The 16491-nt window shown below is 36.1% G+C and overlaps 1 protein-coding gene across 7 annotated transcripts in view; it reads right to left on the bottom strand.

The window, feature by feature from the left end:
• LRBA (LPS responsive beige-like anchor protein) overlaps positions 1-16491 on the bottom strand; it is a 753999-nt gene that overhangs the window by 450216 nt on the left and 287292 nt on the right. For all 7 annotated transcript variants that reach the window (XM_061384015.1, XM_061384012.1, XM_061384019.1 and 4 more), the window contains exon 36: positions 15568-15676. In XM_061384015.1, coding sequence (XP_061239999.1) covers positions 15568-15676 — 109 coding nt within the window. The remainder of the gene's footprint in view (positions 1-15567; positions 15677-16491) is intronic.

Here is a 16491-nt window from a genome sequence, read left to right as displayed (position 1 = left end):
GATTCTATAGAGAATCAACAAGCATACTATAATGCTTACTGACATACAAGGAACACTCAACAAATATTAGTTACTAATGTATGAACACCAACAAGGTAAAGAAGCAAATGCTAAATTAAAAATTTAATTTCATGTTCTTAAATCTAAAAGAATTGCCAAGGATACTGTCCTTTGCTCCATTAAACAAATATTTACTGAACATCAATTATGTACCTTTTACAAAGAATTGAAAATTACAGAGGCACAAAAGACAGGCATGATTTCAACTTTATACTACGAGGCATGACATGTAAATAAAGAAATATCCTTTAAGTTATTCATTATGAAGTCGACTTTAAAGGAGAGTGCTAGGATAGAGAATACGCTGCATCAGGGAAGAGTTACCAACTTTGCTAGGATAGTCACAGAAGGCCTCTGAAGAGATGACTTAGAAAGGGGAAAATAAAGTTTAGAACTTAGACACAAAAACCAGAAAAAAGAGCACACTCTGCTAAGACAGTCCTTTGACAGTTCATTATTCTTTCCAAAACTTTAAAAACTAGATTTCTAGAAGCACCAATTTCTGGCTTTCTATCTACCAACAGGAAGTACAACTTTCTGTTGCTACTGAATCACCTGGTGATCTCATGCTGATTATGGTGTTAAATGCCAGCAGTTACAGTAGAGACTCCCAAATTTGTATTCTGAGCCTACATTCCTCAAAGGAATTTCATGTTTATATACCCAACTGCCTAATGAACATCCCCACTTGGATGGCACACAGACATTTCAATTGTAACATGTTCAAAACTGGGCTCATGACTTTTCCTCATCGTCCTACCCTGATCCTTCTAAAGTATTATCACTTAAGCAATTCCATTCTCCTATTAAACAGTTGCTCAAACCAAAATCTTCCAGTCAGCCTTCATGCCCTTCACTCGTTCAACATAAATCTATCTGCATATCCTGTTGGCTTTAAAACAAAACAGATTAGAATCCAAGCAATTCTCACTACTTCTATTGCCGTTAGCTTACCCCAAGTCGTCATTTCTTATCTCATTTACCACAGTAACTGGTCTTCCTATTTAGGCCTTTGCTTCCCTTCAGTCTCTTCCGAAAGCAGCAACCAGAATGATGTACTTAAAATTTTACTCAGATTGTCACTTCTCTGCTCATTACCCTTCAAGAGCTTCCCAACTATTGAGAGTCAAAGTCACTGCAATGGGTTATAATGTCTTCCATGATCTAGTCCAGCATCTACTCTATAATCTCATATCCTCCTATTTGCTCATTTACTCATCCAATCCAAAAATGCTGGCTTTTTCTTTTTATCCTTTAAATGCTCCAGGCATAAAACTGCCTGTAAGCCTTGTACCATGTGCCCTCTCCAAACCCCTTAAACTCCTTCACCTCCTTTAAGAGGTCTTTTCAGCCAAAGCCTTCCTATCATCCTATTTAATGGCCACATAAGACTTCTTTGTTTTCCTCCAGAGCACTTTCTACAGTCTATCTTTAGAATCAATACCTTAATTTTACTGTTTATAATCTGTCTTCCCTCAAAAGCAAGTAATTTCCTAAAGACCAGGTTTTTATGTCAGTTTTATATTCTCAGCCCAGAACAGTGCCCTATACACAGTAAATGCTCAACAAACACCTCTTAAGCAAATGAATGTACAGAGACTAACAAAAGTAAGAGAGAGACATGTTAGAAGAGCTAAATTAGTTAGAAGATTAGTATGACTAATGGCTCAGCAGTAAAGAATCCACCTGCCGGAGAACATAGGCAAAACACTCTCCGACGTACATCACAGCAGGATCCTCTATGACTCATCTCCCAGAATATTGGAAATAAAAGCAAAAATAAACAAATGGGACCTAATTAAACTTAAAAGCTTCGGCACAACAAAGGAAACTATTAGCAAGGTGAAAAGGCAGCCTTCAGGATGGGAAAAAATAACAGCAAATGAAGCAACTGACAAACAACTAATCTCAAAAATATACAAGCAACTCCTACAGCTCAACTCCAGAAAAATAAATGACCCAATCAAAAAATGGGCCAAAGAACTAAATAGACATTTCTCCAAAGAAGACATACAGATGGCTAACAAACACATGAAAAGATGCTCAACATCACTCATTATCAGACAAATGCAAATCAAAACCACTATGAGGTACCATTTCACACCAGTCAGAATGGCTGTGATCCAAAAGTCTACAAGCAATAGACTTGGAGAGGGTGTGGAGAAAAGGGAACCCTCTTACACTGTTGGTGGGAACGCAAACTAGTACAGCCACTATGGAGAACAGTGTGGAGATTCCTTAAAAAACTGGAAATAGAACTGCCTTATGATCCAGCAATCCCACTGCTGGGCATACACACTGAGGAAACCAGAAGGAAAAGAGACACGTGTACCCCAATGTTCATCGCAGCACTGTTTATAATAGCCAGGACATGGAAGCAACCTAGATGCCCATCAGCAGATGAATGGATAAGAAAGCTGTGGTACATATACACAATGGAGTATTACTCAGCCATTAAAAAGAATACATTTGAATCAGTTCTAATGAGGTAGATGAAACTGGAGCATATTATACAGAGTGAAGTAAGCCAGAAAGAAAAACACCAATACAGTATACTAACGCATATATATGGAATTTAGAAAGATGGTAACAATAACCCTGTATATGAGACAGCAAAAGAGACACTGATGTATAGATCAGTCTTATGGACTCTGTGGGAGAGGGAGAGGGTGGGGAGATTTGGGAGAATGGCACTGAAACATGTATAATATCATGTATGAAACGAGTCGCCAGTCCAGGTTCGATGCACGATACTGGATGCTTGGGGCCGGTACACTGGGAAGACCCAGAGGGAGGGTATGGGGAGGGAGGAGGGAGGAGGGAGGAGGGTTCAGGATGGGGAACACAGGTATACCTGTGGCGGATTCATTTAAATATTTGGCAAAACGAATACAATTTTGTAAAGTTTAAAAATAAAATAAAATTAAAAAAAAAAAAAAAAAAAGAATCCACCTGCCAATGCAGGAGACACGGGTTCAATCCCTAGGTCAGGAAGATCCCCTGGAGGAAGAAATGCAGTGAACTTCAGTATTCTTCCCTGGGAAATCCCAGGGACAGAGGAGCCTGGCAGGCTACAGTCCATGGGGTTACAAAGACAGACACAACTTAGTGACTAAACAGCAGCAACAACAGCGCAAAATAACAAGGGGAGAGCAGTAGAATAGATGGTAAAAAAGTGAAAAAGGCACATCATGCAGGGCCACAAAAGCTATGATAATTGCTTTGGATTTTTTTCAAACATAAACAGAGAACCACTGAAGTGTTATGTAAGCAAGGAGATGATAGCACCCAGTACATGTTTCAAGATCATCCACACTGATATGCAGAAAACACATGAGAATGGAGTACGATTAAAAGGAGGAGGCTGCTGCTGTCATGCAGATGAAAGATGGCGATCTGAACTAAGGGAAGAGAAACGATACAAGTCCATAATTTCAAGAGAAAGTATAAAGACTGAATTGCCAGGATGTTTGAATCTATAGCAAGGGGGAAAAAAGGATTCAAGGTTGACTCTTAGCTTTCTGCTTTGGTAGGTTGGTAGGAAAGGAAGATCAAAAGTCTTTTTAAAAACATATGATATACAATGTAATAAAAGAAGCTCACATATACTTGAGTGTTTACTACATGCTAGACATTGTTGTCAGTGCTGTACGTGGATCTCATTTAATTCCCACAACTACTACAATCCTCACTTTACAAATGAGGGACTCAAGAACTAAGAAATGACGATGGGAAAATACTGAGTATTAGAGTTCATATCAAAACCTTGGCTATTTGAATCCAGAGCTGAAGCTTGTAAAATTCAGACTATAGAGTACCATGATGTTTGTGAAAATTCTAAGTGGATCTATAAAATAACATTAAATAAATAAGCCTGGCACTCAGAAAAGTAACTTGGACCAAAGACAGAAATTTCAAAACTTCCAGACTAAAGACAGTATTTAAGAATTATGAAGACAGTTTACATTACTGAGCAGTGGAACACAGACACACAGGAAAAGGCTGCGGATAAAGTTCCAAGGAACTTCCATATTTAAAGGCTATGCAGAAAAAAGAAGCTAGAAAACTACTGAGAACAAGTCAAGACGAGAGACAGCAGGCAACAGCATTACATAATGAGATTAGGCTTACTAAAATAAAAACAAAGAGAGGTAAATACTAGTTTTGATTACACTGAAGTCATTGGTAATTCCAAGAAGTTTTAAAAGTGATGGTAGAAGCCTGACTGCCATGAAGCCAAAATGCCACAAAGAAATTCAGAGGAAAGAGAATATATGTTGAAAACTAATGTAAAGATTGACTACTAGAATGAAAGAAAAACAGGACGTAGAAGAGTGAGGAGAAGGTTCTGAATTTGGTTTTAGTTTATTTAAAAATGGATTATATTATAACATTCCTATGCTTTACCAGGAGAAAAGGAAGAATGATTATGAGAAAAGATAAATGAGATAAGCAAAATCTTGATAAGTAGGAATGAGGAAGGGCTTCAAAAACCAGCCAGGTCTGTCACTGAAAAATGTGGGTCTCTGGGATCCCTGGTGGTCCAGTGGTTAAGAATCTGCCTGCCAACGCAGGGACATGGCTTCCATCCTGGTCCAGAGAGAATGCGCATGCCGCAAGGCAACCAAGCCTGTGCTCTGCACCAAGGGCGGCCACCATGAGGACAGAGCAGCACTGCAGTGAGAGAGGGTCGACACCGCCACGAGGGAAAGCTGGCTCGGCAACAGAGACCTACAGCCACCGGAAATGAACAAATAAATAAAAACAGAATTCATAAAACACTGGGCCTTTCTGGTAGGATCACAAAGACTCGGAAACCACTAAGTGACCAACACTTTCACTTTCACTGGTGGGAGGGAATTAACACACAGAAGATATTGATTAGCTTGGTGATGGACAGATTCAGCATTCATTCCACTCTAATACAATCTACTTTTGCAAGAAATATGAGTTCAGGGAAGCTGGCAATACGGTTAGAGCAAGGCATTTGGTTTTAAGGAGAGGGAAAAGGAATGAATGAAATAATTTATTTGGAGTATGGGAATTAAAGCCTTTCAGAGAAGGCATGTGCTTTTGGTGCCGTTTCTAAGAATCCACTTCCACATACAAAGTCATGAAGATTTACCATTATATTACCTTCTAAGAGTTTATGGGTTTGCTTTTACATTTAGATCATTGATACATTTTGAGTTAACCTGTATGAGATAAAGATCAACTTTATTCTTTTGCATGTAGATATCCAGTTGTCTTTGCACAATTTGTTGAAGAGACTATTACATTCCTCATTGAATTTCTTGATACGCTTGTCAAAACTCAACTGGCCTATAGGTACAAATTTATTTCAGATGCTGAATTCTATTCTTCTGTTATACATGTCTATTCTAGTGCCACTACCATTATTATTCTATGTAAATAACTGCAATTCCATGTGAATTTCAAAAAATATATAACTTTTAAATCGCTGTCTACTTTTAGAAGCAATTTTTCATGCTCAAATTAAAATGTTGCAAACTTAAAAGTCAGACTATTAGCATATGGTCTAATATATGGTGCTGAAAACACGGAACAATCAAAGATAATCATCAGTTAAAACAAAAACATTTACACTGTTCAGTTCAGTTCAGTCACTCAGTTACCACTTCTCTCTTTGAAGCCGTATCAATTCATTATGTCAGCAAATTGTACTTAAGAATACAAATGAGTAGCATTATATACATACCACACATACATGTACAATAAATGCTATGAATGACATTACTAGCATACCAGGTATAAAGAATTTTAATAGTTTTATCACTAATATTTGTACTTTTCCATTACTGACCGGTAAGATTCTCTTTCTAGTCTCCATCTTTTCCCCACTTAAAAGACTCTTCATATTATCAAAATTTTTATTTTTATATATTTAAATACAAATAACATAATGCACCTAAATTTTTTCCAATTTTCAGTTTTAATATTTGTTATTTTGTTCAGACTATGTCTATAGTGATAAATTTATAAATATATTCCAGTGAGATTGACTGATATATTGAAACTCCCCTTCAGAAAATTATCCCCTTCAGAAATTTCAAAAATTCATTGTTTTGTGTTCTGCTACTTGAACCCTGTACAATTTTCACATTTAATTTTCATAGAACTAATCATGTCTTACTGCACATCTAGCAAAACAGCTTAGTTTATATTCCCAAGGGGAATTTTACTATGATCAGAGTATCAGGCATTTTAGGCTGGTATTTTTAAAACGTACTAAAAGCCTGTAAATGTAAGTTTAATATCAAATTAGGCCAATTAGAAATCCTCAATAAATTTCAAAGTTAGAAATTCTACACAACTATCTTCTCATAATGCAATAGAATAAAAATTTTTAAATGTGAACAAAAAATAAAGGACAAATCCTTTGAATACTAAATAACTACCAGATCAAAAAGATACCAATTAAGAAACTAAGGAAAATGAGCACGCCATGTAATAAACAACAGAATGGGGCCACTGGTGCCCTCAGAATAATACTAACATCCTGACTTGTTCTCATTACTTTAAAAGGAATAAAACCGTGCTTTCAAATAAACAAGAAAAAGAGGAGTGCAAGGGAAGGAAAAAAATTACCAAAGATGCAACTGAATTAGAAAGCAATTTAACTCAACCAATCAATAAGTCTAAGACTTAGCTCTTTGGAAAACAAAAAAGAACTATTATACAGATAGTTTATGAAAATAGTATGTAACAAAAGGAAAACCAACATCACTTATAAATACTGAATAATTATAACAATCCTTAAAAAGTCAGACTTGCTTTTTTGCTGCGTCGCTTCAGTCGTGTCCGACTCCGTGCAACCCCACGAACTGCAGCCTACCAGGCTTCTCTGTCCATGGCATTCTCCAGGCAAGAACACTGGAGTGGGTTGCCATTTCCTTCTCCAATGCAGGAAAGTGGAAAGTGAAAGTGAAGTCGCTCAGTCGTGTCTGACTCTTAGCGACCCCATGGACTGGCGCCTACTAGGCTCCTCCATCCATGGGATTTTCCAGGCAAGAATACTGGAGTGGGGTGCCATTGCCTTCTCCCAGACTTGCTTATTATGTTTTTTAAAAAATCCTCAACCTGGTAGGATTTATTGATATAAGAAAATCTGTAAAAGTTATTAATATAGAGCGTATCTTCTATAGATTTTTTAATAAAAAAAAATATATATATATTCATCTTAAAGGTAACGACAAACGTAAAATGGAAAAATCAGTAGTCATCTACAGAAAAATATAACAACAAAATGCAGAGTAGAAAATTATAAACTGCAGCACTTCTCATAATACTTGAAGAATGGAAATAACATAAAAGTCTAATAAAGGAAGTCTGGCACTCTAACAATAATTATATTATTAGAAACATACAAAAATACAATGGATTACTATATACAACAAGAAATGAGGACACTCAATATATACTGACCATTGCCATACACACACATACACACATGGCAGGCACATTCTTTATCCTCTGAGCCACAGTGGCAGCCCTCCCCACGCACACACTAAGGTGCAAAACTGCATACACTATGCATTTATCTATGAAAAATGACACGACATTTGTAGTTTCTCCTTCAAAAGCATCCTATTGATTCTAATTTGGTAAGGGGGTACTTTCAGTGAGTGAATATATGTGTATCTTTAAATGACGGTAGGCTACATGGGACCTTTGTACTACTTTTGCCACTTCTTTAAATTCTATAATTATTTCAAGTTAAAGTTAAGAGAAAAACAATAGAGATAAATCATAAATGATAAACAATGAATGTCTTTTATTTATATTTTTCCTTATTTTTCTAAACTTTCTATAATAAACATGTACGTATCATTTCCATAATGAATAGACACTTATTACAACAAGAGGAAACCAAATGACCAACAATCACAAAAATGCAAGTATCAAAGAGGTTTAGTTCAGTTCAGTCCAGTCGCTCAGTCGTGTCCGACTCCTTGCGACCCCATGAACCGCAGCACGCCAGGCCCCCCTGTCCATCACCACCTCCCGGAGTTCACTCAGACTCACGTCCATCGAGTAAAGTTACCACCACTATCCCTCATCTAAACTGCAAGTGTATTTAGTGTTTGGGTGAAATCAACTCAGTTTCTTGTATTACACAATATTTTAGAAGTATTTTTCCTCTTTCAATTTCACATGTTTTCTTCTTCCTCCTCTCATCTTCAAACAAAGACATATACCAACACCATGACCACTAAAACTTCAAATAAAAATAATGAACTGCAATTTCAACCCAGAGTTACAAAGGAACTTCCCTATAACCAAGAAAGGACAATAAGGAAGATATTCCAGATTAGGATGGTAGGCTGAAATGGCAATTTTAAAAGTTTTTTTCTTCCTTCAAATCCTAAAAAATTATCAAAAGCAAAACTACTGGGTGAAAAAAAAACTAACAAAAATAGCCAGTAACAAAAGAAACATAATGTACACCACCAAACATTAAAAAATTGGTGGCCATTGGAAAACTAAACATATGAAATTAGAACTAAGGCTGCGGTAAGCTCAATTCTTAATTAACTGTGTCCTCATGAGTCCAAAGTAATACTGGTGAACTGACAACATTCTAAGAATTTTTCTTAATGCCTTCATATATGAAGAAACACAAATTGAGTAGGTATCATTATCTCTTGCTTCTTCCAACTGAAGACGCTAGAAAAACCCTACTGTGCAAAAACTGGTGAAACAAGTAAGGGAAAATACAGTCTGACTTCCCAGGGCAGACTCCAGAGTACTCTCTGAAATGATGGACAATGATTCAAAGCTGAAGCACATTTCTTCCTGATAAGACTTCTCCATGTTTCTAAAAAGATGGAATGAACCTTGTAGAAAATTATTAAAATCTTATAAGAGAAAGTAAAACTTAGATGAGCTATGAAGGCCTCCTCACCTATATCAATGGTCTTTCTCCCTCTCTTCATGATAGGCAAATAAAACTAGTCAAAAATCAAACAATAGCTCAGGTAGGGAAAAAAAAAGCTTTACAGACAGGGAGGAGAAAGGAAGAAGTCACTAAGACAATCTATCTAAGCCAAACAGTAGCTGCATAAATACTACATAAACAGTAGTAAACATAAATCACCAATCAAGGAATAAATTAAAAAGAAATAAACTATTTTAAAAAAACTAGAAGATTCTATACAAAAGATAAAGAGCCATAGAAGAATACATAACAAAAAATGAAAGGAAATTTCTCATGATTTTTTTTCTAGAAAACACAAAAATGTAACTAAAAAAAAGATAAAAGTCAAAATGAAATAAGTGGACAAAGATAAAGAGAGAGGCTGGAGGTTTAAATAAACGAAATGAAGAACAAAATAATCATTAAAAATTACAAAAAGACAAAATAAAATATTAAAAACATCCTCATGGCAAGAGATCAAAGGAAGTAAAGCAATTAAGAAATAACTAACAGATATGAAAGACAGTCATATCTAACATAGACTGTGTCACTAAGAAAAGGAAAATAAAAGGCAAAAGATATTTCAAATTTTAATTTACAGAAATTTCTAAGAACTAAATGAAAACTCCGAATTTACAGATTATAACAAAAGACTATGTTCCAGGAACTTTTGATAAATAAGGCTCAATACTGAGTCATATTCTTGTTAAGAAACGAACTCTCTGGACAAATAAAAAAAATCAGAAACAGAAAACAAACAAATCATCAACGGGACAAATGTCAGACTATCCTCAAACTTCTCTGAAAGCAACACTCAAATCCAAAGACAATGAAGCAAAGTCTATACAGTTTGCCAAGAATATTCAATTCATCAGTATGTCATTCAGATATAAGGACAGCTGGCAAACATTCTTAAGCAGGAAAGAATTTTAAGTTTACAGCACACATGAACCTTTGTCAGGGGGAGGGAAGGCGATAAAACCCAGCAATTAAGACTTGAGCCAAAAGAAGGAACCTGAGGGAAACTAAGAAATTATGTTTAATAAAAGAGGGGGTAGGGTAGTGAATTCACTTAAATATATTATAAATACTAAAGTACTATCAGAATTGTAGTTATAATACATGAGTGTTACATATGTAGACAATATTAAAAATAGAATATAACTTCAAAAATTAAAAGTTGAGAAAAAAAATGAAGTATGAGAAGACTCAGGTCCTCAGCTTTCATAGCAGATTGTGAACTGAAATATGCAATTTTAAACAAGTTATAAATGAAGCGCTTGTTTAAAAAAAATGCCATCAACCTATTCATCCTTTTATAATGTATTAATAGCCTGTTCATTGAGAAAATGATGATTCTTTTGGTAAAGAAACTTTTCCTTCTGTTTTTCCACTGTTTAATTTTGTTAAATTTACATACAATGCTGTAATAAGCAGCCTTATATATCTACACTTACATACTATTACTTTTTTTCTTACAGATATATTTATAGAATAGAGTTACTGGGTAAATGGGGGTGTGTGTATGTGCGCCCATACAATTATTATTAAAAAATATATGACCATATTGCCCTACCATAATACTAAACTGTATATTTCCACTGCAAAAATAAAAGAATCCCACTGCCCACCTCATCAACCCTATCTTCTTCAACAGTACTAGCTATGACTCTTACTTTCTCTCAGTCAGGGACTAAAGAAGTGATATCATGATTAATCTCATTTACATTTCCTTGAATGTTCGTGTAAACATACAATGATCTGATTATCATTTTATATGTTCCTGATAACTTACATTCTTCTGTGAAATCCTTATTCATATCCTCTAAATATGTGCCTATTGGGTCAACTTTTCATTTATCACTTCTTAAGAATTATTGAGACAGTAGGGCTCCCCAGGTGGTTCAACGGTAAAGATCCACCTGCCAACACAGGAGACGTGGGTTCAATCCCTGGGTTGAGAAGATCTCCTGGAGAAGCAAACAGCAACCCAGTCCAATATCCCTGGCCTAGGAAATCTCAAGAGGAGCCTGGCAGACTCCAGTCTCCATGGAGTAGTAAAACAGTCGGACACGACTCAGAAACTAAACAACAACAATTAAGGTGGTAAATATTGATTTATCAGTCTTTCCACGTTCCATCATGTCCTCCCACACGATTGACTGCAAGTTTCCTCAGCTTAACATTAAATGTAGTAATAAACATTTACTTCTATTCTTTCTAAAGTGACCTGTCTTGGTTACAGAATTCTTGCATATGCTTTAGTTCCACTTTTACAGTTTTCCAAATATTTTTCTAAAATATTAACTAGATCATCTTTCATCTTATATATCTTTACTCCATTTGAAACATTTTTTGTATATATTATTTTTATAGTATTGTTTTAATTAGTATTGTTTATCTGGGAAGTCAAGTACATCCTCAACATTCTTATTTCATAATCTCAACAATATATTCATGCATTTCTTTTTTCCATATTAACTGGATATTTATATATCCAAATATATTATGGGGAAGTTTTTGATATCTAGATATCTTTTAAGGGATATTTAAATTCTAAATACTCTATTATTCTAATGGAATGATATGTTAATGTTACTTTACTGAATTTACATATTAATTTGAAAAAAAATTTTTTGGCAATAATATCTTCTCTTTGTATTATGAAAACATTATGAAGACATTTGGGGAAATATGAATAATGTCTATATTTAAATAACAGCATTGTAACTGTTAATTTTCTGATTTGATAACTGTACAAGATGACAACAAAGGATAGACACAGGAAATTCTCATTTAAGTAATTACAAGTAAAAGTTTATTATGGCTTTAACTTATTCTCAAATTCAGAAAAAGAGGACAGAAGCAAATATGGTGAAATTTAAGACACTGCAGAATTTAGAATGGTGAAGAGTAGTTCTTGTACTACTCATATCTCTCCTATAAATCTCAAATTATTTCAAAATAAAAGAAGGCTTCTACATTTCTGTCACTGTATGTCTCAAACCCACACACACAGAAAGATTTACTACCCAGTGTGGAATGACTCTCCAGTAGTTTATATTTTGCTTTTATCAACAAGATTTTATATTTTTGTTACAAATTACCATCTATTTTTTAGAGAATTCAACCCAAAATAGTATTTTTAACTGTATACAAACTTTCTGATTTCCATTCTTAACTGGTTACTGATCACTGGTCAAAAGATAATCTATTAATTTTTTGCATATTTATCTTATATCCAATAATATTAATGAAGTCCCACTTAATTCTGGTGGAAAAATGCTCAAGAATCCCTTAGATTTTCCCAGATCATAGCATTAGTGACCTGAAAGTGCTATTTCTTCCCTCTCTAACATTCATATTAACAGGATCTTGCACTTGCAAGAATATGAAAAAGTTTTGTTAAACATTGTTAATAGAAGGTATCAATCACTCTTTTTTTCCCTGATTTTAATAGAAACAGCTTTAAAAATTTCAAATGATATTTAGTAAATGGCAGCAAACAAAACCATCCCAAAGAAAAAGAAAAGCAAGAAGGCAAAGTTGGTTATCTGAGGAGGCTTTACAAATAGCTGAAGAAAGAAGAAAAGTGAACAGCAAGGGAGAGAGGGAAAGGTACATCCAACTAAATGCAGAGCTCCAAAGAATGGCACGGACATACAAGAAGGCCTTCTTCAATGAACAATGTATAAAACCAGAAGGAAACAACAGAAGGGGAACAACTAGAGATCACTTTAGGAAATTGGGAATATCAAGGGAACATTTGCTCAGAGATGGGCACAATAAAGGACAGAAATGGTAGAGACCTAGAAGACACCAAAGAGATCAAGAAGAGATGTTAAGAACTGTACAAAAAACATCTTAGTGAACCAGATTACTATGATGGTGTGGTCAGTCACCCAGACATTCTGGAGTGCGAAGTCAACTGAGCCTTAGGAAGCACTGCTGATAATAAAGCTGATGGATGCAATGGAATTCCAGTAGAGCTATTCAAAACCTTAAAGGATGATGCCATCAAGGTGTTACATTAAATATGACAGCAAATATGGAAGACCCAACATTGGCCTCAGGACTGGAAAAGGTCAATCCTCAACCCAATTCCCAAGAAGGGTAGTACTAAAGAATGTTCTACCCACTGGACAACTGCACTCATCTCCCATGCTAGTAAGGTCATGCTTAAAATCTTGAATGCTAGGCTTCAGCATTATGGGAACCGAGAAGTTCCAGATGTCTAAGCTGGGTTTAGAAAAGGAAGAGCAACCAGAGATCAAATTGCCAACATTTGCTGGATCATAGAGAAAGCAAGGGAATTCCAGAAAAACATCTGCTTCTGTTTCATTGACTACACTAAAGTCTTGACTGTGTGGATCATAACAAACTGTGGAAAGCTCTTAGAGAGATGGGAAAACCAGAACATCTTACCTGTCTCCTAAGAAACCTGTATGTGGGCCAAGAGGCAGTAGTTAGAACCCTGTATGGAACAAATGACTGGATCAAGATTGAGAAAGGAGTATGACAGGTTTGTCTGCTGTCACCCTGTTCGTTTAACCTATACGCTGAGCACATCATGAGAAATGCCACGCTGGGTGAGTTACAAGCTGGCATCAAGATAGGCGGGAGAAGCATCAACAACCTCAGATATGCGGATGATACGACTCTAATGACAGAAAGCGAAGAGGGACAAAAGAGACTCTTGATGAGGGTGAAGGAGAAGAGTGAAAAAGCAGGCTTAAAACTAAATATTAAAAAACTAAGATCATGGCATCTGGCCCCATCCCTTCATGGCAAATAGAAGGGGAAAAGGTGGAAGCAGTAACAGATCTCCTCTTCCTGGGCTCTAAAATCACTACAGATAGTGACTGCAGCCATGAAATCAGAAGACAATTGAACTTGGCAGGAAAGCTATGATAAACCTAGACAATGTGTTGAAAAGCAGAGACATTACTCTGCAAAAAGATCCATACAGTCAAGGCTATTGTATTCCCAGTGGTCAAGTACAGTTGTGAGAGCTGGACCGTAAAGAAGGCAGAATGCCAAAGAACAGATGCTTTAGAACTGTGGTGCTGGAGAAGACTGCTGAAACTCCCTTGGACAACAAGGAGATCAAATCAGTCAATCTTAAGGGAAATCAACCCTCAATACTCATTAGAAAGACTGAAGCTGAAGCTCCAGAATTTTGGTCACCTGATGTGAACAGCCAACTCACGGAAAAGACCCTGATGCTGGGAAAGACTGAGGGCAGAAGGAAAAGAGGGCGTCAGAGGATGATATGGCTGGATGGCATCACGGACACAGTGGCCATCAACTTGGGCAAACTTCAGGAGATGGTAAGGGACAGGGAAGTCTAGCATGTCAGGTCCATGGGGTTGTAAAGCACTGGACACGACTGAGTGACTAAACAACAACAAATGGTCATTATATTTAAATTGTTTTCTAATAAACATTTTTCCCAGAGTTTCATTAGGGCTGGATACTAAAATTTATAATGTGCTTTTTTTCTACTTTTATTGATATTTTCATATGATTTTCTGATTTTTAATTGGTTGATTTATTCTGCAGGTAGATATCTTAATATTATCCAAACCACGTTTGGAGTCCATGAATAAATTCTAAGTGTTCACACTATACAGCTGACCCTTGAACTACATGGAGGTCAATACAATTTACCTTCCATATCCAAGGTTCTTCCACATCCATAATTTCCTCTAACTGCAGACTGTGTGGTACTCTAGCATTGACTACTAAAAAATATTAGCAGATAAACCTGTTTGTTCAAGAGTCAGTTGTATAATTCTTTCATTACATTGTTGGATTATGTTAGAATTTTGTGCCCATATTCTTAAGTAAAATTGGTCTTCTGGAGTTTTATTTTTCCAGTGTCTTTTCTAATGTGAAATGAACCTGAAGAAGTTTTCTTTATTTTTAATGTATCAGAAAAATACCAGAAACATTGGAATTATCTGTTCTTAACATGTTAGAAAGAACCCCCGGATGCGGCTTTTTTTCCTCCCCAATTCTTAGCAAATGTTCCTGTCAAATTTTCTAGTTCGCCTTAGTTGTGAATTTTTGTAATTTATATAGCTACGACACCATTAATTCTCTCTATGAATTCATGCTTGTGCCACAAATTCAGGAGCAAGTGCCGAGACAAGCACTGGTCCCGGGATGGCTCTGTCGCTTGATCCCCAAGTCAGAAGCCGGGAAGAAAGCTGTATGCGCCTTCACCTCCTCTGCAGCAACCTCAAGGATAAAAAACTTCATGCCTCTGTTCAGCTTCTCTCTAGAAACCTGAAAGATTTCATCTAACATATGGGTTTTCACTTCCAGTAAACCAGCTCTACTTTGCATACAGGAGAGCAAGACCGGTTCACTAATTTACGTTACTGGCCAAGACTAGAGTCTTACACTATCTTTCCAGAATCCACCATGATACTCTTACAGATTAATTTTTAATTGTTTGAAGACGCATAATTGTTAAGACCATGCTGCAATGTTACCTACACAGTTTCCTGTGATTAACGTTTTAAAAAGGTAACTTCCTCAGATCACTCATAGGTATAACCTACCTCAAATTCCGCGTGTCTGTGAATATCCTCTGCTCGCTGCCTGCTCAGGATGAATTCAGCTTCATTTGCTACTCTTACTAGATGATCCTTCATTGTTTGGCTAAGCAACCTATGAAGAGATGAACATTGTCACATAAGTAAATGCATCCACATGACATGTGACTTTCCATTGCTCAGAGGTGGTGTGTTTGTTATTTGTGAGAAGGAAGAACATGCACTCTCCTTTTCTGGCATCATAACAAACGAAGGACTATTATTTCACACTAAACAAATGAAAAACATAACGGCAAAGAGTGATCTTTCTGGCAACAGCAGATTAGCTTTTATCAAACTAACTATCCCACAAAAGCAACTGAAAATGCTAGATTAAATTTATGTTTTACTCTTTTAAGGTACTGGAGAGCTTCCAAGGTAGCCGAGATTTAAGGAGCCAGGATCCGAGAGATGTTCAGCATGACTTTTCCTGCTGACACATTTGCTATTCACGAGTGGGAACAGAGAACCTAAATACAGCTGTTATAAGTTTTAAAGCACTGGGGAAATAAAAACGGAATTTTATAACCTTTCAAGGTGGAGGGATCCTAGATTACCCAGGCTTACACAAGGAGCAGAACTGTTCTGCAAGAAACAGACAATAGACCAGTTCCCCAAAACAATACAACAGGCCCCGAACAACACCATGCTGATGTGCATGTAGATTAACTGGCAGCCAAAAAACTACAGAAAATTTTCATAATCTTGTAGAATGAGAAGAAAAAAAAAAAAAAGAAAGATGTAATAGACTCATGGTAGGTCATGGACTCATAGTAGAAGGAGACTATTCATGTAGTAGACCCGGGGTTTTCAGAAGACCTAGGAGGGCTCCGAGCTAAAAGTAGACAAACTGTAAATAGGGCAAACTCTAACAGAGATTTTAAAAATTCC

Source organism: Bos javanicus, chromosome 17 (assembly GCF_032452875.1).
Source record: "Bos javanicus breed banteng chromosome 17, ARS-OSU_banteng_1.0, whole genome shotgun sequence".
Classification (NCBI taxonomy): domain Eukaryota; kingdom Metazoa; phylum Chordata; class Mammalia; order Artiodactyla; family Bovidae; genus Bos; species Bos javanicus.
The sequence above is the reverse complement of the archived record's forward strand: the minus strand, read 5'-3'. Positions and strand labels throughout refer to the sequence as shown.